The sequence below is a fragment of the Pocillopora verrucosa genome, chromosome 14, assembly GCF_036669915.1.
Source record: "Pocillopora verrucosa isolate sample1 chromosome 14, ASM3666991v2, whole genome shotgun sequence".
Taxonomy (NCBI): domain Eukaryota; kingdom Metazoa; phylum Cnidaria; class Anthozoa; order Scleractinia; family Pocilloporidae; genus Pocillopora; species Pocillopora verrucosa.
The window spans coordinates 11,599,500-11,623,513 of NC_089325.1; the positions used below are offsets into that span (position 1 = coordinate 11,599,500).

The following is a 24,014-nucleotide window of genomic DNA, read 5'->3' on the forward strand; positions in this document are numbered from 1 at the left end:
TACTAGATACTTTGCGAATAAAATAAATTCGTTTGTACATAGATAATTTTTTTGAGTGGTTGTGTATTTTTTCCCTAGAAAAATAGTGGTAAGTTTCTAAAGAAACTGTGTTGCTGCGTCGGTGAGAATACCACATGGTAATGGTAATTTGGCATTGCCAACTGAGTTGATAACGTAAGCTGGCCACCGTAAAGAGTTTCAGAGCTGACGTCTCGAGTTAGCGAAGGGCTGACGCTCGAAACGTCAGCTTTGAAAGTCTTAACGGTGGCCAATTTACGTTATCAACTCAGTTTACATTACCAAATTACTTAAGAGAAACATAATTGACCCTCGCGACCTAGACTCGTCCTACTGCCTCAGACCTCTGCAACAGCTTGATCAACTCTCAATTGATCGTTGACAACATCATCCCAAAATTTTTCAAAATCACACATTTCACCTAGCCCTTCATTTTGTGTCATTTCCCTGACCCTCTTCCGTTCAAAATTCTCCCTTAGAACTGCAATGCCATCACTGTCGTCGCTTCCGCGTAGAAGGCCACGCTCGTTGCTGGCGAGTGGGCCTGGATGGGATTTGTTGGGGTTCTGCAGCATGTTGCGAAGATTCTGCTCCAAGTTTGTAATCTCCTGATTTATAGCGCTCAGACTGTTCTTAACGTGAGTAAAGTCCAGTTCAGGATCCGCTAAAATACGCACATCGTCTGGGAGGATTTGCCGAAGTCTGTGTAGGAGCAGGAATACTTGATTCTTGTTTCTACGAGAAAATGAATTTTATTGAAGCACTTTTAAAAAAGGTATTTCACGAGGAAGTGCAAGTTTGAGCAAATAATTAATCAATGTATGACAGCTGAAGAAATGTTACGACTTTAGAAGAACATTGACGGAAAAGGAAAAAAGGAAAGAGCAAGGAATCAGAAACTGTTTCAGGAGCTAATTTTAAATTGAATAATTTGCACCCTCTGAAAAACGAAACGCTGCTTAAAAATTCAATCGTTGCTTACTCGTTACTTTCATTTATCGTTCATTCTCTCTCTCACTCACCATTGAAAAATTCACATCAACATTTTGTATAAGGTTCACTTCATTTTACCAAAAACTTGGGAAGACACCTCCAGATTGCGTGACAGTTGAGAAATTCAAGGCAAAAAGCAAACTTTCATCGACCTGCAGCTATGCTGAGGGTGACCAGCGGCTATGCTGAGGGCAACCTGCGGCTATGCTGAGGGCCTCTTAACAACAAATAAACAATTGACAGAAGTTACCTGGTAATAAGGGTTACTTTTCCCCTTTGAAGCTCATCTTTTAGAAAGATTCCCGTGCCACTTAAAGGGCCATTCTCACGAAGAACAGAAATGAGTTGGCCAAAAATGTCCTTGTGGTCTCCAGGTTCTCTCTGTACAACTGGCACCTCTTTGATTGAACTCTTCAGAAGTGCAATCATATGGTGGGGACGTGAAATACTGCCTTGTAATAAGAGCTTGAGGGGAAAAATAGCAAATACATTAATTTACAACTGAAGTGAAACACTGAAACGAGAATAAGAGAGAGATTGTGACAAGGTTAGGTTTGTCTTTCAAAGGATAGATAGGATCTGTAAGCTCCTTTCGTCTGGGACCTAAGTTCTTTGGGTATAAGGGGTAATGGGATGTCTTAAGGCAGGACCTTTTGTCAGAAAGTGAAAAAGCAGAGGGTAAGGAGTTTGAGTCCTAGGGACCTGTCATTTATGAGGGGGGGGGGGGAGAATGGCTGGTGCAAATGGAGGGGGGGAGGGTCATTACATTTAATGCAACTAAGAATGGGAGGATAACCAAAAATTTAAGCTTAGTGTGGGGAGGGTCAGAAGGTTTTGGAACACATGAGGGGTAGAGTTAGTTTTTTTCTGTGGGAAATTTGGAGAGGGAAAATAAAAACCTCACCAGTCCTGGTAAAAAAACAGAGGCACTAGCCATCCCTCCTGCCTCTGAGAAATGACAGCTCCCTTAGGTGTTATATCTTGGCACAAACTCCATCATTGAATAATCCTCTGGTTGAGGAAAGAAGCATTGAAAATGAGTTGCAACAACATTACCTCTGTTTCAATTGAGACTGATCTCAGGGCTGCAATATCTTGATGAAATGATTTGGAATCCAAGTTCCTGCTCACTTGTAGACTGCCATCCATAACCTGTGCTGCACACAATGTTATATGTCCACAGTGCATGGAATGCTGCTCAATACTTCCATTACCATGATAACTTCTCCATGTCATCACAACAGACATGGGACAACGGTCTGACAATGTGAATCTTGGTAGGGAACACACAGCTGTCAATCTGGTTTGTTTACCTGGTGACAACTGCTGGAGATCAGTCAAAGGTTGAGAATGTTCCACTTTTTTCTTCTTCGAGATTGGAGACTGGACAGAATCTGAACTCTCTTCTTTCTTTGGCTGTTGATGATGACATCTGTGATCACTACAGTACACAGTCTTTGATGAATAGGAAGTATCCATAGTCTGGCTGCTCACAAGTCCAATTGTGAGATCACATACAGCCCTAAAATGTTTAGCAAGAAAAAGTGATGATAAGTTTGTGTTGCATAACATCTCCTTGTCTTGAAATCCAGAACTCTCTACCCAGAGTGAAGTGCTCTTACAGTTATCCCCATTTCTTCAAATGGCCATATGGAATTGTATAACAGTTTTTACCTTGCACCAATATTCTCTACATCAACACCTATTATCCACTGGTCATACAAGATACGCTGCCATATTTCCTTGACATTCAGGGCTGATTCTGGCTCTGAACTCAGGGGGCCACTCATGTCTGCCTTGACTGTGAAAACAAGTTAGAGAAAGCCAAATTACAGCACAGCCCGCACATTTCTCCACAAGAAACAGCAAATAAAGCTGCTTCAACAGCAGAGCAAAACTTGTAATTTTTTCAGATTCTGTGTAAATTTATTCTGAAACACATTGACCACAAAAGGGGAAAGAACAACAACATATTCAAATTTCTTTTTTTTCCAAGTGGTCTAATAGCTGAAAAACAAACCATTATTTAATTTACCTTCTCCAAGATCCCCTTCCAAGAGACACTGGAGACCTGAAGCCTTAAAGAGAAAATAAATTTAAGCTATTATTTCTTACATCTTGTTAACTAAAAACAGTTAAGGTAATTAATAAATCAACATTCTACTAACCATGACTGATAACATGGGTGAAAAGTTAAGATTTATTGGTTGTTATCAATAAAAACCCTGTGGTTTGGTAACATGACATCATTATCATTATCATCATCTTCATTGTTATCATTAGTGTTGTGGTTGTCATCATCAAAATTATTACATCATTATTATTATCATGAATGCTATTGCTATCATCCTCATAAGGGTGTTATGTCCATTCACACTGCTCATTCATCAAATCTTGTATCAAGGGTCAAACCTTTTTCCTTTTCTCATTCTTGCCTGATCCTGAGGGACAAGTTATGTCTTTCAATACTTCACAACAGTGTTCCACCATTTTCAGTTTTTCATTTAATTCCATTTTAGCCTCACGTAAACTAGATCCCCTGGCCTACAATGGAAGAGTTTAGAAAAGCACAAATGTCACTTTCACCACAAATATTTAGAGAATGAGTAGAATGAGCAGTAGAATTAGAAGTAAACACAGAAGAGGAAGGAAAACATGAGTGTACAGAGAATGGAAAGCACCAAAGGGGGCAAAGAATTGAAAGTAGGAGAGTGACAAGAGGAAGAGAAGCAGGAGAAAGAACCATGTTGAGCACAAACCAGGAGAGACAGACAGAATGAAAAAATAGTAGGTTAGGGATAACAAACAGGTGAAGGTGGCTGAGAAGGATGGAGAAAAAAAAACAAAAAACAAGAAGCAGCAGGAAAAAGGAAGAGTCTTATGCAGAGTGGATAGGGTGGGGAGAAATAAAAAAGAGGAAACTAAAAAAAGGGAGAGAATAAAGGAGAAGAAATACCCTTTTGTCAAAAATGTCTTTCTTGTTATGCTTGGAAGTTTATCTTAAAGGTACAAGTAAGCTAACCTGTAGGGTTGTCCTCAGTGCACTTGCAGTTTTCTGCAGCGAGTCTGTTACTGTTTGTGATTGGGCAGAAGGTGAATTCTGCAAATAACCAGACTATCTGATGACCACCTAAAACAGCATAGCATTCTACTCAACTAAATATGGTTATTTACTATTGAATCAAGATATCATAACAAAACAATAAAAAAATGGCATTGTTTTGAAATAAAAGCAAAATGGAACTCAGATCAAATGATGAAGTTATTGTGAAGACATTAAATCTAAGACAATTTTCTTTACCATAAAATTAAATTGCTCTCTTTTCCAAACTAGTTACCTGATTGCTTTCAATGGCCACCATTCCTTGTGTAACATCTAACAAATAAAACTTGGAAAACTCTCCAGCTGAAAAGAAAAAAATGGAAAGTTTTATCATTTATCTTCTTCAGGAAGGCAAGAAATTATGAAGTACCAACAGAGATCAAAGAAAGAAAGTCATGTAAAATTCAATGAAACAATATATGCTAAATCTTATTCCAGGTTTTCCACAGGACATAAAGCAACCAAGAGTTTTCCTACTTCCTCAGGATGGGACACAGTCCATAGCAGGTCCCTAGTCCCCTCCACACATACACACATTATGTCAATGTTCTCCTACAGTTCTCTATCACTCATTCATTACTCCTGGGTGGAGAGAGATGCTGTGAAAGTGAACTAATTGTGATGTTATGCACAACAGTGGTCTTTTAATACCAGAGCACATCCTAGGTGCCTGGAGGTTGGCTGCCACTTGATTGCTGTGGAGAAATTAATATTCCCGACACTTCATGGACCTAGATGAGAAGCTGGGCCCAGCTGTTCAAAGAGTGAATACCAACAGATAAATTGGTATCCAGCAGATAAGTGTTAACAAAAAGTATTGTACTGTCCACCAGATAGAGATTTATCCTGTGGATAGTGCTATCCACCCTTCAATGGAGAGGGGCCTGGTTCATGGCTAGCAAAGCACCACCCACCCCATACAATTTGTCAATTTTCTCTGATAACTGGCTGGAACCAGAGGACTGTTTATACTCCTGGGTGGAAAGAGGTACACCTCATCAGTTTCATGAGGTTTTAATGAAAGATAAAAATTAAGCGTTGTTTCATACTCCTGAGCACTGTGACCACTTCAGTATCTGCTACAAGAACATGACAAAGTAACCTAACCAGAGCTAAAACACAGCCCTCTTTATATGGTGGCAGTCATGCTTATGAAATATCACACATTTTAATCATGCACAAGAAACCCTTACTATCAGAAATGGTGAGATTTGGAGGCAGTAAAAGAACTTGCTCATTTCCATTTTCTAAGAAGTCATCTGTAAGAACAAAAGCAGCCTCCTCCCTTTCCTTCAAAACCTGTCAAGAAAAACTATTATTAATAACAATTGTTTCAGTATTGTACAGGTGCAATGCTGCTCATAATCTGTGATCATACCTTGCCATAACATTTATTTAATGTTTGTGTTTTTTATTTACCAAATAAACCAAGGAAGGGAAGGAAATCAACTAAAATAAATCTGTTATAAACCTCACCAAAGTTACTAGACAGCCATCAATAATACCCAATTAGAAACAAATACATTCTGGCATGAAATTTAGCCACAGAGTTCTGTATAGTAGCTAGAAAACTCTCCAATTTCAAATGCCAATTAGACTCTTTAACACTAACAGAAAAACCAACTTCTCTCACCACTTAAAGTGCTTTATTATTAATCCTTCAGACAGTGCTACATACAAGTAAATTAAATTGAGTGTGAACATTTTTAAGTTGAGTAATTTTAACTTAATCTTACCTGCTTCTTTCTGCAGTCAATCAAAGCAACCCTGTTGGATTTTGATGCTACAATTACCATTGCCTCAGCTAGAGTAAGCTGAAATTGAATAATATCTAAATGATTACAAATTAGTAAATTTTCAATTTGTAAATAAATATCTTTAATTATCACTACCCTAATGGGATCTAGCTTGAGGCACATCCAACTGGGTTATGTGCACAGTGCAGCCAAGAAGCTGAACTTCAGACAACCAATGAACAAATCAAATAAAAAGCAGGTAAGGGCTTAAAACATTGACTTCCTGATTACAAAACTGGTTATGAAAGAACTGTGATGGAAGACTTGAAATATTCTGTACAGTATTCTTTTTCCCTATATTTCAGTGTGAAAAATTACAAAGGAAATTCACCCTGATCACAGGCTGCTATAGGTATCAAAGACTCCCATCCATTTTGTTGATACCTACATTGCAGCTTCTGTGAGTCTGGGTCAGGAAGGTAATCTGTGACACACTGAAGTAAAGAACAGCAAACTGACCACTCATTAAAATGTTAAGTTGGCTGCAGTGACTGAGGTTTAAAAAACCCCTCTCAACTGAAAATAACTCTTCAACAAGTCTAATGATAATTTCCAATAAGGTTGCCGAAACATTAGTTGCTAAAAGCAAAAGTATATTTGTTACCTCCAGAATCCACATTTTGCAAGGGTCTTTAAATGGCAACTGCCAGTAGGTTTTGAGCCTTCCATTCACAAAGCTTAGGAGCTGTCCTCTGTTTGTTGCTAAATACACATTCACATTATCATATGCAGAATTACCTCCAAATTCCCCTACATTTAAGGGTTCTCTTACATGGCAGCATGTTGCTATGGGAACATACAGATTTGGAACCAATGAGACTTCTTGAACATCTTTATGAGTATGATTGACACATGTCCATCTTTCTAAGGTGCTGGCATCATCTGTCATTTCTGATTTTACTCCCATGGAAACAACTTGGCTTCTTAATAACCCACACCAAAATATATTAAATTCCACACCTGATCTTTCATCCATAGAGTTATCAACCGTTACAGAATCAGTTGTAAACTTCTCAAGAACGGCATCATAGCATGCAAAGTACATAACCCCTTCAAAATTCCAACAAACTGTGGGGCCATCACAAAAATAAAATTCAATATTCTGTATTGGTGAGACGTGACTTATCTCACAACTGCCTTGCAGAATAACCGAATCATAGTCTTCTAGAAGCAATAAATGCAACTTTTGTGTGCTGGAATGCTTCATGCGAATCTGGCGTAGCAAAATAAAAGGCTGGTACATTCCTGTGGTTGAGTTCATCAAACAATTTGCAGATACGAGTTCTAGTTTGCATCCTAAAATTCCAAGGGGTAACAGTTTCTTTGCAGTTCTTGTGAAGGATCTAGAAGATTTGGAAAAGCCGAAGACTTGAACTTCAATACAGTTTTCATCGTTGCTGCCCGTATTTAAAAGAGAAAAGAACAGCACGTCGCCTCTAAAGGTCGTAAACACTTCGCTGGCGGCCATGTCATCGGCCATGTTACCGAGTCCAAGGCTAGCCACGAAATTCCCGCGAACTTCTGGTGGTTACTAACCCCCAGTCTTCCCTGAGTCTTCCGGAAGTTCTTAGGTGAGGTGCTATGCGACCTAGCCGTGAGCCCGTATGATAACGTGTTCCCTACACTAATTAAAATAGAAATTGACGCCCTCACAGAAACGCTAAAGGTATGCTGGAATAATACCTATTCTAATCAGTGGAACGAAAACATTGCCACAAGGGCTTTCTCTATTAATGCCTCGAGAGCTAGTTCGGTGTTTTTGTTAGCCAATAAATAGTTCTCATTATTCTTTGTCCACAAACGTTGAATTTAAGACTGAACGATGAAAAAAAGGCCCATTTATGTTAAAACTGACTTATCTGGCCAGTCAGGTCCGCCTTAGTATAACTAATTACCGGGATAAAACTCGATAAAATATCGCAAAATGACGTGTTTTGATGTCTCTCGGAAACGCCTGATCAAACCGATTTCGCCCAGTTCACGTGTTCAGCGACTAGGGATTCTCACGAGGAAATAGAGTCTATAATAGAGGTCTACCTTGGGGAAACCTGTCAAAACTCCATCATCTTTTCCGTATATTCCTGGTCCTTGATGCTATTTAAACACTTCCTTAGCTCGCCATCGGTGTTTCCCGTCATTGTTCATAGAACATTTTCAGACTTCATGAATTTTAAATCCCGTTAAGATTTTTGTTACAATGCTGTTACATGCTTCTACGCCTCCCCCAACACACACTCCCTTTATTCAGAGGACAAGCAGAATAAAATTTTTTTAGTTACAATTGCCACTCGCTATCACCATACCATCTTAGCGCAAACCCAACCAAAGGTCTTAAAAATGGTATAGAAGGCATCCACCATAACCTTACCAACGTAGATGGTGATTTTTGTGTGTAACGAAGTAATGAGCAACGGAGCCGTGAGAGGCTTGGGAGGGAAGATAGTTTCGCCACAGATCACAGTGCACATAAAACCGAGAAACAAATCAACCTGCTACACAGGCGATCCATGACGGTTTACAGCTATTTCCTTTAATATCATTCATCGTAAGAAATCCACAAAATACCGGCTTGCTCTGAATAGATAAAGCATAATAACTCTCAACAAAAGCGAAAACATTAAAAATTTAAACAAGCAAACTATCAGCACTATTTATAGTGATGGTCATATTTTGTAGATCGGGATCATCATTAAATGTTGCTATATAAAAAAACCTGGTAATGGCTAAGGGGCTTGCTTTCAGGTTGTCAGCACGTGATTTTCTCACGAAAGTTATAGAAATCTACAAAAGCTAGAAGTAATAGTGTTTTAAAAGCATACAACTTCTTTGATATAGCTCAAATCTAAAGGGTAAATCAACAGGCTACCCGTAATGAAATAAGCTTTCTTTTCGAAAAATCGCAAATTTTCTCTTATCGCTACCTTATTTCTCTTCTACAGTTTTATGAACATTAAAATTTTCTCGCCTTTTTTTGCATGACAGAGGCTGTTTCCTACATTTGAAAATTTTGTTTGGATTTTGGCGCACGGCTAGCAAAATTCATCCGCTTGCACGTGTCTGACGTTTGATTAGTGCGCGAGGGAAGAGCTTTAAGACGATACAAGATGTCGTTCCCAGTCTCTTCCCGTCATAAAATTAATTTTGTGTTTCCTATGCTAATAAGCTAGAGGGACTGTACAAGGAAAAGGCAGAATAAAAGTAATCTAATTGTCCTACACTCCCTTCACGTTATACGTCTCAGAGAAAAACAGCGATACTATGTCGGAGGCAGTAAACATTCATCTCGTTCAAGAACGTATGGGGTCCACCGTAGCCGAAGCTAAATTTTTAATCGTCAGTCTCGATCTCTTGTTTATCACCAGCAATGTCATCATCACCATCCGCAACTGGAAAAAAAATCAATTTAAATATGAACCTCATTATCTAGACTTCAAAGCCATCGAGATGGGTGAGGGGCTGGTTAAATTTCTTATTTTGTCAAAGTTTATGAGAGAATATCTCATCGGCCACCGATGACTTTATTAAAGGACATGATTCTTTATTTTTTAATGTGACTGACCTGCGAGCCTGTCAACTTTTTCAAGTATCCCATCCAGTAATCCAGTTATAACGTCACTAGAGCTTTGGGAATCTGTTGATATCGGTAGGTCAGGATCCATAAGCAATGAAGTCTTGCCTCCCACCGCGCCAAAGTCAACGGCTACATCTAGTCCTTGCGGGGAAATTTCAGAATGTGCATGATCTGTTCTTTCCTGGTGATCGTCGGCGTCGGTCTGAACCTCTGCATCTTTGGTTTTCCCTTCCTCCAACATCTCATGCTCGTTGAAGCCGTAGATAGAGCCCTCTGACAGCATTATGATTAATAAAAATACATACATATTAACAACAAAATTTATTTATGTTGGCAATTAAAATACATATCTAACTAATACCTCGAACGGTGACTAACCATTTGAAATATGAAACTTTACTCCACGAAGGCTTTGAGAAAACTCTCACAAAATTTTTAATTGTTCAACCCAACAATGAGACCAAAAAAATCGAAAAAACTGAACGTGATAAAGAGGTTTAAACTCGGTGGCCTCGTGGCACCGTTCCAAGATAACCGTCACCGCGCATACACAAAAACTTAAATGTCCCTTATGGGTACCCAAGCGACGGCTGGGTGTCGACCAGCCCCAACTCAAACAATCCCTACCTGCAAGATAGCGAAGCTAATCGAGGCGGAAGGGAAACAAACATTAAGATAAATTCTTCAGTGACAAGTTTGACTGAACAAAGGAAATGACTGGGAGAGCATGCATATACACGAACCATGAAAAAAAGTAAGATAAGTTATAGATAAGCCAATTAGGCATTACATATTACAACTGGAATAAAATTACACACCAAAAAGAAAAGAACAACAAAAGCAAAAAATGAAATTAAAAATATTATCATTTTCTAAATTTATCAATTAAAGTATGGACGTCAACATTAGTATTCTCTCGAATCAAAATGTTCCGCAGCTGTCTATGCAATACTCTTTTAAATTTGCACTTAAGCAGAGAACAAAGGCAGATGGGAGTGCTATTCCAGATCCTTGCATCAAATGTTTAAGATAAAGATTGCCAGCCGTTGAGGACCTTGTATAATAGTGATATTTTTCTGAAGAATAACTAGTTAATTCTGAAATGTTAGGAGGCGTTAGATTGTTGACGAAATCATGCATAAAAAGAAAACATACAGTTTCGAAATAGATAAGATGAGGAGGGAGAATGTTTGACATGTTGAACAAAGGTACAGCATGGAAGATAAAGGGTTTGAAAAATATTATGCGGAGAGCTCGTTTTTGCAAAATCAACACCTTTTTTGGGTGGCGCCAGACTGCAACCCCCTAAGACAAATAAGGTTGAAAAAGAGATCGATATATGTTAAGCAATACAGTTTGTGGGACAAAATATCTCAATCTTGATAAAATGCCTTAAGACTTGCTAATTTTAGATGAAATAAATGCAATTTGTTGAGTCCAAGATAATTTAGAATCGATAAGGACACCAAGGTATTTTATATATTCTTTCCATTCCAGAGAGACAAAGGAATTGTTGCTATTTTCAAAGATATTTATGTTCACTTTATAATCAACACGTTTTTGATACGGTCTGAATATAACAAAGTTAGATTTTTTGAGCCTCGTTAATTGTTTATTCAAGGGAACAAACCTTTTTTGCCTGGCTTCAACACCCTCACTCCACCAATCTGTGTTTTAAGCATATCAAAGAGTTTATACTCGAAGTAACATGTCAGACTGTCTGTTTCCACGGATTCCAGTTCACATTTCTGAATGAAAGACGACACCTCTTCAATAAGTTTAAAAATGTTAGGCTTCTCCTCGACCAAAGCAGTGTCATTCTTTTTGCACTTCTCGATCAAAGAGTAAGCCAAATCACACTTCTCTTCAACATTTGCCATGACTCTAGACAAGAAGAAAATAAAACGATATTTCCTTAATGTAGTTCATGAACGTTGTGTCATTTCCAAATTCAGTTAGAACTACAGTTGATTAGTGTAAATCTACTAGCGATCTATCAAAAATACTGCAATCTGAGTGGCCCGGCTATTCGCTTTCTATTTGGTAAATAGATTCCATACTGCCGAGCCGTGTCTGTTCAGTAGTAGATCACAGATTATGTTAAAACATTGTAAGAACAAATCATGGCACACAAGGTGCAGCCAAGTGTGTCACTGATGTGTCGAGAAAGTAATTTTCGAAGTGAATGGTGTACTTTGAAGACTTCGTTTCTCTGCTCTCGGTGTATTTCAAAAATTTCTTACTAATCCCCACATGCATACTTCAGGTTAAGTTCATTTTTAACAGCCAATGATGACTAGAAACACCTTTTTTTTATTTTTTTCAAACAAAATTTCCTCAAAGAAACTCTTCATACCTATCCTGAGCGTCCATGGGTGCTATCTTCTCGTTAGTTTTGTCATCAATCTCACTCTTCAGCGCTCTCTCTCCGCTATTCAAGCATGTTCTTAGCAAAGCCATGTGTTTCGCAACTCTGTCACGTAGGTAAAGTTGAGTTTGCAAAATGGAGTCTTTCTTATCCTTTAGTTTCCTTCTAGACTTCTTGATCAACTCGAAATGATCCTCTAACTTTTTAGTTTCGCTGAAAAGTTCCTCTCGTGCTCCGGTGGCCATGTTGACAACAAGCTCACATTTATGATCGGTATGTTCGCCATATGCCTAATGGAGATCAGCAAACAACGACTGAGCGACTTATAGTACCCTCTTTATACTCTGTTGGCAACGACTGATTCCCCTCCCCCCCCCCCCCTTCCGTACAAAGAGGAGCATCTTGTGATGATATATACAATTTAATAAGGTTTAGTTAATTCCAGGAACTGAAAAAATATTAAAAGATCCTTGCCTGGATATAAAAATAAATCTTCTATTGCCTGGACATCAATTCCTATTTCGGAACGGCACGAGCTTAGTCTCCTTCGCAGTCACGAAATTGCGTGACATCCCAAAAAGCGGCTGCGAAGGAGACTAGCACTAGCTGCACTTTAGTAACTTTGAGTCAATAAGAACTAGTTTCTATACCTGACAGACTAGGCAAATAAGACAATTATCAGTGTGACAGTACACTTTCAAAACTTCATCGTGCTCCGGACAAATGTATTTCTTCTGCTTTTCCAAGGCCTTTTCGAATTCTGAAGGCTCTTCACTTGAATTTTCCTCCGCTGTAAGTTAGATGCAAAGAATGTGTTAAAATGAGTGTGACGCCGAATAATTCACCTAACACTCCAACTCTTCCACAGCATTTAGCACCAATGATCTCTTCCTTCCTTAAGGCTCTATGATCACGATAATAAAAGATGCCTGCTAGATTTGAAATAGAATGATTTTCAATTGAGTCGAAGGTAATGTACGGCCTCTTCATTTTAATAACTCGCGCTACTTACTCAATTAATAACATAATAATTAATAATTAATAATTTCAATTCGTTAAAACACCTTTTAAAGAGATTTTTATTTTTTAAGAACAACTATAAATAAAGATACAATTGTATCAATTGGAATGAATTGTATAAAATGGAACTTTAATTCGGGCGGAAGTCAAAAAGCGACAATGCGCGCTTCAAACTTTTTCACCATTTATACCCTAACATCAGCATTCATATTCTCCATACTGTTCTCTGTACATTTACTAAGGTGCTGACAAGGAGAATTTGTCTAACAATCAAGAGTTTCTTTGGTTGGTGATCACTTCCTTCATTCTCGTGACATTAATGTGTGATTCAGTGGTGATATTGTAAGGAGACACACATGTCAGACAATAATTGGTCGACATGCGAACGATACTTAAGATCCACTTTATCCACATTTAGCCAACACTTAGCAGATTCTTTACCGACACTCGGCCGACACTCCTGTCACTTGGTCAGCTCTTGATACTGAGCTCTTTCTTCTCAACTCAAATAGTCGCTTATTTTCTCTAGTTCTTTGAAACTCTTCTTTCTTGTCTCCTGAGGGTGAGACCGGAAGGGGCTAAGAGACAGCTGCCAATTCCCATCATAACATATACCACCGGCAGACCACCGATACATCACTGACACTCGACCAATTTGCCGTCGACTGTTAATCGCAACGTAATGGTCGAGGTGTCGGCTAAGTGTCGACTCACATTACCGACCAAGTATCGACCAATAGCAGCGACTAACAGTCCACCAACTTGAATAACACGACGACTGACAGTTGGCTAACTATTGGCCGATACTTGGCCGACTGATGCCTTAAACGCACATGATCCCATTAACGTTTCAATAAATCGCATAAATCTCTGTTATAACATATCACCTCCAGTACCTTCAGCTGGTATACATGCGCGCCCTGTGTTATAGTAATCTTCTATTCTGAGCTCCTGTTGATTAAGAGAAAGCTGCCTTCAATAAGGAATTGTAATCCTATCTCAGTGGTAAAAGAGGTACGTGATACCAGTATGTGGTTGTAAGGTTATATGTCCCTTACATTTCCTAATTCATACACATCCCGCAAAGCTATAATATTACTTTCTGTGGCTTATGTAATAGACCTGATTTGCATTTTCCTACCTGGACTGAAGTTACCAAAGAAAATTTTCTTTGGTGGTCTGGGGAAGACTAAAATCAGTATAAATGACCGTGAATATATGGAAATCATTCATGCTAACGGTGGATTAATAAATGAATATGAGAATGATCTTTGCAGTGATGAACACCACTTAAGCAGTAATGTAAGAAAGTCTGAAAAAATTTAGGCCTCTGTACCGAAGATGAACCCACGACGCAGCTCTGTGATACTGCTGAAATGCTCTACCAACTTAGCGCACAAATTAAGCCAACTGGGAGCTAGTTATTATGTTTGTTTGAATAAACCCGTGAAGTGATGAATAAAAATGACTGCAAATATATGAAACATAAATGTGAACTGAAAATTTCATTTTCACTATTCACAATATTTATTACTTCAAAGGTCACTCTCATATTTATTAAAAATGAGTATGTGGTAAAAGGATAGTATCAATTTACAGAGGTGGAAGTGGTAGAAAAGCCATCCAACATGATATGAATACTATTTGGAAACCGCAAACAAAGACAGTCCGCATTGTCAATTAAGATACAGAATCATCTCTTAGTTGTTTCTCTCTTTTTTTCGGAGTGTAAGTAAGACAAAAGATGGATAGATTTTCTCAATCTAATGCCGTCAACCCTTGGGTTTCTTTGTTACTCAAATTTGATGTCCAAGATTTCATTACAATAGCATTCAATATTGTGTCTTTGTAACACACCTCTAAGCTCTTCCTATTATAAGTTGACATAAAAGTGATACATTGATATCCGACACTCATGTTGATGGTTATGCCATTCTCAATGATAGAGTCAGTGCCTTTGACAACCTGAAGAATAAGAATATTACTTTAGAGTTTAGCAATAAAGATGCGTTATTGACAAAGCTGTACATCAGCCAAGTTCTTTAATGTATCTTTCTAGATTGAGATGATACCAATATCCAGCTATCTTGATTAAACAGCTGAGATTTAAGTCAAAGAATTGCTGCATGAATGTCCAAAAATTGTTGTGGTTTTCTTTTTTTTGACCAATGAAAATATCTTTGTGAAAAAAAGGTTGCCTTAAGGTTACAGAGAATAAAAATCACCTGCCAATAGCCAATCAAAAAACAATGTTTGCTTTATAGTCCTGCCTGTTCTTACAATTAGTCCTACGACAGTCAAGTATCATGTCCTTTGCTTACAATGAACTTAACATCTGTCCCACTGTTACTTGATTTTTCTGTTAAAGAAAGCGCAACAGAAATCAAAGAGAAAAAAATTAGCACTTGATAGTATTCTTTACATTTGATGCATGGGGTCTCCAATTTCAAAACAAGGGTCTCAGCACCTTGGCAAGTCTTAGATTTATTACTTGCCAATCTTACTAAATGGCAGGGGTTAGAGGAGTTTTTCTACCCCTACATTTTACATCTAATTTTTAATTGCAACCTTTTTAAAAATCTTCACATTAGGGATCATATTATTACAGAAAATTAAAGCATTAGAAACAACAAAAAAATGCAATGGGAATGAAGATTTACAGAAGCTTCAATTTATACTTATGTTGCATAGATACTGTACTATTTGGAGCTCACAACACGAACCACATGCTTGCCATTTTTTAATGTCAACTGCATGTACTTACCGTCCCTAACTGCAAGGGGTCTGGATCCTAATATATTACACTTTCCCCCAAACAAGTGAGAGGAATTATATGCAAGGGTTACATACCAACTAACATGTCAACATAAAGAAACAGGTTCGGTGCTCTACAGAACTTAGAATGTTCAAAGTCCACAAATAAGTCTTTGTGGTGGTCTCCTTTCTCAACTGGGGTATTTGTGCACTGGCTCTGGTGTTGAACATAGACTTGTATCTTCTATCATTTCTGGGAAACTGGCAAATTCACTACACTGTCTTGGCCAGAATATTCTCCAGGTTTTGTTGTACTGGACACATCCACAAGTGATGGAAGGGAAACACCCGGATCACTCATCTTCTAACCCTGGGCCTCCTTAAAAAATCTCAACCATATTCTAAAACTCATTCTTCCACCTTGGAACTTAAAGATTGTTATGCTGTCTTCTTCAAGTGATCAACATGCACAAATTTTACCTGGTTCCTGCAATGGACAAGATAAGTGTGTGGAACTTTCACCCTGTAAATCCTCCTATCAATCCATCTTGCAACTCCATGACACTGGTTGCCAACTAGAGCAACTTCATTTAACTTGAATGGCTACAGCTTCACCCTCCCATCATTGTGATGCTGCTTCTGTTTAAATTGATGTTCCCCTACAGCTTTGTTAAGATCTGGTTTTTATATAAAACAGTTCCTAATTTGTCTTTCAAGAAAAAGTTCAGCAGGAGAATGCTCTGTGACAGTGTGAGGTATGTTACGGTTAAGAATTAGGAAATTGGCTAGCCCATGTTCCAAAGTAAATTTACTGTTAGTATTTCTTCACCTATAAGCTGAGCGATTTTTTCAGTATCTGAAACAAAAGTTTGGGGATTTTTTCACAAGAAACGAGGTTTGGCTTATAGTCAAGGGTTCATTCTTGTTCATTAGCATTTGTGTTCATTGAGCCATTACCTAATTTTTTCCGTGAGGTTCACTCACTCAAATGGCCAGTTACAAACAAGAATTTCGCTCTTGGCTTACAGCTGATGGTTTTGCTTTTTCTTTTGGACAACACGAGTCTGTTGGAAGGTCTCTAACTGTTAGGGTTAGAAATACGGTAATTGTTTTCGCATCAAGTAATGGTTTAGTCAGAGCTAGTTTGGCCATATGCTCTGAGAGTTCTTCAGCTCCAATTAATGCAGGATGATATGGCAGAACATGTTTGACCTTGACACCATTCTGTCTAATGAATTGAATGATTTCTACTGCCGCCAGTTACAGTCCATTGTTGGAAACAACCTCATTGGGAATTCTGTGACATGTAAACAAAGTATGCAGTACTGCAATGGTCTTTAAAGTGGTCATGGAGCTCATTGGGATCACTTCTTACCATTTGGAATATGCATCAATGACAATCAGAAAATTCAGCCTGTCCTGCTAAAAGAAATAAATGTGTACATGCTCCCACAGCTTCACAAGCCATCTCCTCAGGGGTAAAGGTGCTTTACGCAGCAACTTGCCCACAGAAGCACAAATATGACAAGCACTGGCTCTTTCTTCAATCTCATCATCCATTCCAGACCATCATAATTATCCTCTTGCTAGAGACTTCATTCAACACATACCATGGTGCTCTTGATATAGATCATTCAATAGACATTCCTAATACATGTCAGGAATAACAACTCACAAGCCTATGTGGAAATTATGGCTGAGGCCATGCATGCAAGGTGAAGGATGCAGACTAAGACAAGTTAAGATGGGTTCCTTCCTGTAGTCAAAGCTATGTCTTTAACAGTAACCAGCAGCTCATCCAGGTAACTGATCAAATGAAATTCTTCTTGTAATCTGTCATGAGCAGTCCATGACACAATTAAGTCTGGACAAAGCATCAGCATTCACATGTTCAGCTGATGTCTTATACTCAATCTCGAGCTAGTATGTGGCTAAAATCAGGGCCCAATCTTTGCAATCTGGCTGCTGCCAATGGAGGCACCCCTGTCTTCGGACCAAAAAGAGTGAATAAGGGCTTGTGATTTGTTAGCAGCATAAACTTGAGGCCATAAAGGTATGAATGAGACTTCTTCACCATGAACACAATGGACAATGCCTCTTTTCAATCTGTGAGTAGTTACAATCACTGGCAGTGAGAGTCCAAGAAGCAAAGGCGATCAGTGGTTTTTCCTCTTCGCTCTACATTACATGAGAAATTACAGCTCTTAACCCATAAGCAGACGCATAACACACTAGGCGAGGTGGTTCCTTCTGGTTGCAATGAACTAACAAAGGAGAATCTTGTAATTTCTCTTTGCTCTGAACAAATTCTCTCTTGCATTCCTCTGTCCACTTTCAAGGCATGTCCTTCTGCAAAAGGTCATGTGGGGGTGGAGGGTAATGGCCAAATTCAAAACAAACTTCCCATTTGTGGCATGTGAAATATTCTGTCTCAAGTACACACAAGACATGCATTTTTCTAAAAATTTGTGCTAAAAATGGGATCAGGACCTCCCCCCTCCCCCTTAATACCCTCTGAGTACCACCTTGTTGCTGTCCAAAAGTACCAACTGTAATGATGTTGTGCCAAACAAGCAATCACCTAGGCCCTAAGTTTGACTGGAACCACCAAAGGACTAGTTATTGAAATTAAACATAGAATCTATTAAGATTATTTATGTGTATCATTACTGTTAATTAATACTTAAACTGCACTTATTAAAAATTCAGAGTTTGAAATAATAGCAATTTTTACTTACCCTGAGTAGTTGATTCTTGTCCAAAAAGACCTGGAGCAGCTGTACTTCCAAACCCTCCAAACAAGTTGGATGTACTTCCGGAGGACAAGCCACTTGAAAAAGCTGATTGTTTAAGAAAATCATACGCACCATTAGTACATACCATACAGGTGAATAGTGCTCTTCATGAGAGCTGATTGGCAGGTTTTGAGGTGGTTAGCTAATAATATTCACCTCCGAGTAGCTAAAGAGACAAAATCCTGCATCAGCAATTTAACTTTCAATCATTTCTTGGTTTCTTTGTGGTATGTACCAACACATATTCACTTCTATGTCAGTGAAAGTGGTGGATATTCACCTTGCTGCTTTGTGGCTAGGTAAATGTCCACCACTATTTACCTCCACTTCAGTAACTAATTTCAAAACATTAACCCCTTCACTCCCACAAGTGACCAAGATAGAATTTCTCCTTTTTTTTTTCTTCTCCAAAAACTGATCTGTAGGAGGGGTGTGAAAAGCTTTGAAATTGTACTTACCAGTGCCTATGGTTTTAAACCTATCTGTAATTAATATACATTCATAACTCAACGCGGTAAAATTTCCGCACAGCCAAATACTACATTATGCATTCAGTTCTTGAATAGAGAAAACAATGACAAAAGCAATATATTTCCATTGGAAAAACAGATTTGTTTTACAATAGTATGGGGCTGTGTGGAAACTTCACCCACAACGCTTACTTGCTCCTGTGCCAAAGGTTGTATTTTGCGAAGATCCAAACATGCTCGGACGATCTGGTGAAAAATCGAGATTACAGTGATGATGCTTCAGGAATACCTTGAATATGAAGCTAGTCGGAGCTACTTTGCTTTGGAGCGAGTAAGTCTATCAAGAAAGAGGTAGAAAGCCAGACTAGGGAAATTATCAGGTGAGATAAGCTTACATTCTCTGCGACGCGTCGCCCTCCTTTATGTAAGACCTTGCAATAAAAGTGTCCTCCTTAAAGCTCCTAGCAAATGAGGATAGCCACTATTGAAGAAGTATTAGCTCCGCTGTCGCTTATTTGTGTTAATTGTAATCGTGCAAAGAACAAGTGCATCATTCATACCCGGAGGTAAAAAAGGCAGAAGTTAAAGTACCACTAAAATAATCTACAGAACAGTTGAAATTAAAAGTGGAAGATTTGTCCAGAAATATCTCATATAGTTCAAATTACTCATTTACCTCGCATATGAGCTTCGAATCAATATAAATTTACAAAATACTGAGGAAATCTTTGCTATTTTTAAAACCATGAATATGCTGAGGAAAAAAAATTAAAACCTGGAAAGATTCTTTTTTGTGTGTGTGCTTTGATGAATTTGGACCTCTGAAGCTGACCACATCCAAAAACTGATCTGTACGAGGGGTGTGAAAAGCTTTGAAATTGTACCTACCAGTGCCTATGGTTTTAAACCTATCTGTAATTAATATACATTCATAATACAATGCGGTAAAGTTTCTGCACAGCCCAATACTACATTATGCATTCAGTTCTTGAATAGAGAAAACAATGACAAAAGCAATATATTTCCATTGGGAAAACAGATTTGTTTTACAATAGTATGGGGCTGTGTGGAAACTTCACCCACAACGCTTACTTGCTCCTGTGCCAAAGGTTGTATTTTGCGAAGATCCAAACATGCTCGGACGATCTGGTGAAAAAACGAGATTACAGTGATAATGCTTCAGGAATACCTTGAATATGAAGCTAGTCGGAGCTACTTTGCTTTTGAGCCAGTAAGTCTATCAAGAAAGAGGTAGAAAGCCAGACTAGGGAAATTATCAGGTGAGATAAGCTTACATACTCTGCGAAGCGTCGCCCTCCTTTATGTAAGACCTTGCAATAAAAGTGTCCTCCTTAAAGCTCCTAGCAAATGAGGATAGCCACTATTGAAGAAGTATTAGCTCCGCTGCCGCTTATTTGTGTTAATTGTAATCGTGCAAAGAACAAGTGCATCATTCATACATGGAGGTAAAAAAGGCAGAAGTTAAAGTACCACTAAAATAATCTACAGAACAGTTGAAATTAAAAGTGGAAGATTTGTCCAGAAATATCTCATATAGTTCAAATTACTCATTTACCTCGCATATGAGCTTCGAATCAATATAAATTTACAAAATACTGAGGAAATCTTCGCTATTTTTAAAACCATGAATATGCTGAGGAAAAAAAATTAAAACCTGGAAAGATTCTTTTTTGTATGTGTGCTTTGATGAAATTGGACCTCTGAAGCTGACCACATCCAAAAAGCGATCTGTACGAGGGGTGTGAAAAGCTTTGAAATTGTACTTACCAGTGCCTATGGTATTAAACCTATCTGTAATTAATATACATTCATAATACAACGCGGTAAAGTTTCCGCACAGCCCAATACTACATTATGCATTCAGTTCTTGAATAGAGAAAACAATGACAAAAGCAATATATTTCCATTGGGAAAACAGATTTGTTTTACAATAGTATGGGGCTGTGCGGAAACTTCACCCACAACGCTTACTTGCTCCTGTGCCAAAGGTTGTATTTTGCGAAGATCCAAACATGCTCGGACGATCTGGTGAAAAAACGAGATTACAGTGATAATGCTTCAGGAATACCTTGAATATGAAGCTAGTCGGAGCTACTTTGCTTTGGAGCGAGTAAGTCTATCAAGAAAGAGGTAGAAAGCCAGACTAGGGAAATTATCAGATGAGATAAGCTTACATACTCTGCGACGCGTCGCCCTCCTTTATGTAAGACCTTGCAATAAAAGTGTCCTCCTTAAAGCTCCTAATAAATGAGGATAGCCACTATTGAAGAAGTATTAGCTCCGCTGCCGCTTATTTGTGTTAATTGTAATCATGCAAAGAACAAGTGCATCATTCATACCCGGAGGTAAAAAAGGCAGAAGTTAAAGTACCACTTAAATAATCTACAGAATAGTTGAAATTAAAAGTGGAAGATTTGTCCAGAAATATCTCTTATAGTTCAAATTACTCATTTACCTCGCATATGAGCTTCGAATCAATATAAATTTACAAAATACTGAGGAAATCTTTGCTATTTTTAAAACCATGAATATGCTGAGGAAAAAAATTAAAACCTGGAAAGATCCTTTTTGTGTGTGTGCTTTGATGAATTTGGACCTCTGAAGCTGACCACATCCAAAAACTGATCTGTACGAGGGGTGTGAAAAGCTTTGAAATTGTACTTACCAGTGCCTATGGTATTAAACCTATCTGTAATTAATATACATTCATAATACAACGCGGTAAAGTTTCCGCACAGCCCAATACTACATTATGCATTCAGTTCTTGAATAGAGAAAACAATGACAAAAGCAATATATTTCCATTGGGAAAACAGATTTGTTTTACAATAGTATGGGGCTGTGTGGAAACTTCACCCACAACGCTTACTTGCTCCTGTGCCAAAGGTTGTATTTTGCGAAGATCCAAATATGCTCGGACGATCTGGTGAAAAATCGAGATTACAGTGATGATGCTTCAGGAATACCTTGAATATGAAGCTAGTCGGAGCTACTTTGCTTTGGAGCGAGTAAGTCTATCAAGAAAGAGGTAGAAAGCCAGACTAGGGAAATTATCAGGTGAGATAAGCTTACATACTCTGCGAAGCGTCGCCCTCCTTTATGTAAGACCTTGCAATAAAAGTGTCCTCCTTAAAGCTCCTAGCAAATGAGGATAGCCACTATTGAAGAAGTATTAGCTCCGCTGCTGCTTATTTGTGTTAATTGTAATCGTGCAAAGAACAAGTGCATCATTCATACCCGGAGGTAAAAAAGGCAGAAGTTAAAGTACCACTAAAATAATCTACAGAACAGTTGAAATTAAAAGTGGAAGATTTGTCCAGAAATATCTCATATAGTTCAAATTACTCATTTACCTCGCATATGAGCTTCGAATCAATATAAATTTACAAAATACTGAGGAAATCTTCGCTATTTTTAAAACCATGAATATGCTGAGGAAAAAAAATTAAAACCTGGAAAGATTCTTTTTTGTGTGTGTGCTTTGATGAATTTGGACCTCTGAAGCTGACCACATCCAAAAACTGATCTGTACGAGGGGTGTGAAAAGCTTTGAAATTGTACTTACCAGTGCCTATGGTATTAAACCTATCTGTAATTAATATACATTCATAATACAATGCGGTAAAGTTTCCGCACAGCCCAATACTACATTATGCATTCAGTTCTTGAATAGAGAAAACAATGACAAAAGCAATATATTTCCATTGGGAAAACAGATTTGTTTTACAATAGTATGGGGCTGTGTGGAAACTTCACCCACAACGCTTACTTGCTCCTGTGCCAAAGGTTGTATTTTGCGAAGATCCAAACATGCTCGGACGATCTGGTGAAAAAACGAGATTACAGTGATAATGCTTCAGGAATACCTTGAATATGAAGCTAGTCGGAGCTACTTTGCTTTTGAGCCAGTAAGTCTATCAAGAAAGAGGTAGAAAGCCAGACTAGGGAAATTATCAGATGAGATAAGCTTACATACTCTGCGAAGCGTCGCCCTCCTTTATGTAAGACCTTGCAATAAAAGTGTCCTCCTTAAAGCTCCTAGCAAATGAGGATAGCCACTATTGAAGAAGTATTAGCTCCGCTGCTGCTTATTTGTGTTAATTGTAATCGTGCAAAGAACAAGTGCATCATTCATACCCGGAGGTAAAAAAGGCAGAAGTTAAAGTACCACTAAAATAATCTACAGAACAGTTGAAATTAAAAGTGGAAGATTTGTCCAGAAATATCTCATATAGTTCAAATTACTCATTTACCTCGCATATGAGCTTCGAATCAATATAAATTTACAAAATACTGAGGAAATCTTCGCTATTTTTAAAACCATGAATATGCTGAGGAAAAAAAATTAAAACCTGGAAAGATTCTTTTTTGTGTGTGCTTTGATGAATTTGGACCTCTGAAGCTGACCACATCCAAAAACTGATCTGTACGAGGGGTGTGAAAAGCTTTGAAATTGTACTTACCAGTGCCTATGGTTTTAAACCTATTTGTAATTAATATACATTCATAATACAACGCGGTAAAGTTTCCGCACAGCCCAATACTACATTATGCATTCAGTTCTTGAATAGAGAAAACAATGACAAAAGCAATATATTTCCATTGGGAAAACAGATTTGTTTTACAATAGTATGGGGCTGTGCGGAAACTTCACCCACAACGCTTACTTGCTCCTGTGCCAAAGGTTGTATTTTGCGAAGATCCAAACATGCTCGGACGATCTGGTGAAAAATCGAGATTACAGTGATGATGCTTCAGGAATACCTTGAATATGAAGCTAGTCGGAGCTACTTTGCTTTGGAGCGAGTAAGTCTATCAAGAAAGAGGTAGGAAGCTAGACTAGGGAAATTATCAGGTGAGATAAGCTTACCTACTCTGCGACGCCTCGCCTTCCTCATTAGCAAGTACTCACGGGAAATGCTATTTATCAAATTGGGTCCTTACTATTGACCGGGAGCCAGCTTCGAGCTTAAAAGGCTGGATCGGGTGTCCAGAATCGAGGCTTAACGCCAGTCTCAGCTTCCACTTAATATGTAAATTTCGTATCATTACGCAGAGGGTGAAATTAAAGGATTTTAATCAAAACGATATCAAAATTCTCGAAC

General features: G+C 38.3%; 2 protein-coding genes across 19 annotated transcripts; both read right to left on the minus strand.

Moving 5' to 3' along the window:
- Window positions 1–10: 10 nt before the first annotated feature.
- On the minus strand, window positions 11–7,398 carry LOC131789687 (Fanconi anemia group B protein-like). The gene is made up of 11 exons (XM_059106847.2): window positions 6,515–7,398; window positions 5,851–5,928; window positions 5,308–5,413; window positions 4,350–4,417; window positions 4,034–4,111; window positions 3,424–3,555; window positions 3,047–3,089; window positions 2,686–2,812; window positions 2,068–2,533; window positions 1,262–1,476; window positions 11–753 (listed from the first exon to the last, which is right to left on the minus strand). The coding sequence occupies exons 1-11, from the start codon at window positions 7,388–7,390 to the stop codon at window positions 357–359; spliced, it is 2,586 nt and encodes an 861-aa protein (XP_058962830.2). The 5' UTR covers window positions 7,391–7,398; the 3' UTR covers window positions 11–356.
- Window positions 7,399–8,828: 1,430 nt separating this feature from the next.
- On the minus strand, window positions 8,829–23,751 carry LOC131789743 (uncharacterized). Of its 18 annotated transcripts, XM_066161205.1 has the most exons (15): window positions 23,577–23,751; window positions 22,679–22,732; window positions 21,779–21,832; window positions 20,881–20,934; window positions 19,981–20,034; window positions 19,081–19,134; window positions 18,362–18,463; window positions 15,191–15,228; window positions 14,727–14,834; window positions 13,766–13,820; window positions 12,500–12,639; window positions 11,838–12,139; window positions 11,112–11,365; window positions 9,470–9,754; window positions 8,829–9,296 (listed from the first exon to the last, which is right to left on the minus strand). In XM_066161205.1, exons 1-15 carry the CDS (start codon window positions 23,617–23,619, stop codon window positions 9,238–9,240), a joined length of 1,656 nt encoding a protein of 551 aa, XP_066017302.1. In that variant the 5' UTR covers window positions 23,620–23,751; the 3' UTR covers window positions 8,829–9,237. The 18 variants fall into 18 exon arrangements, with proteins under 18 accessions (XP_066017302.1, XP_066017303.1, XP_066017304.1 ...); XM_066161206.1 differs by lacking the exon at window positions 22,679–22,732; XM_066161207.1 differs by lacking the exon at window positions 21,779–21,832.
- Window positions 23,752–24,014: the final 263 nt, after the last annotated feature.

What these genes read in the sequence shown, in the direction of transcription:
- LOC131789687 (XM_059106847.2), bottom strand. Translation starts at nt 7,390, where the DNA reads ATGGCCGATGACATGGCCGCCAGCGAAGTGTTTACGACCTTTAGAGGC. An exon ending in GCAAAATGTGGATTCTGGAG is followed by an intron (nt 5,929 to 6,514) that starts GTAACAAATATA and finishes ATTCAATTTCAG; the next exon opens with CTTACTCTAGCTGAGGCAAT. An exon ending in AAAGTAACCCTTATTACCAG is followed by an intron (nt 754 to 1,261) that starts GTAACTTCTGTC and finishes ATTTTCTCGTAG; the next exon opens with AAACAAGAATCAAGTATTCC.
- LOC131789743 (XM_066161205.1), bottom strand. Translation starts at nt 23,619, where the DNA reads ATGTTTGGATCTTCGCAAAATACAACCTTTGGCACAGGAGCAA. An exon ending in AACCTTTGGCACAGGAGCAA is followed by an intron (nt 20,035 to 20,880) that starts GTAAGCGTTGTG and finishes TTTTTTCACCAG; the next exon opens with ATCGTCCGAGCATGTTTGGA. An exon ending in GGACAGATGTTAAGTTCATT is followed by an intron (nt 14,835 to 15,190) that starts GTAAGCAAAGGA and finishes CTTATTCTTCAG; the next exon opens with GTTGTCAAAGGCACTGACTC.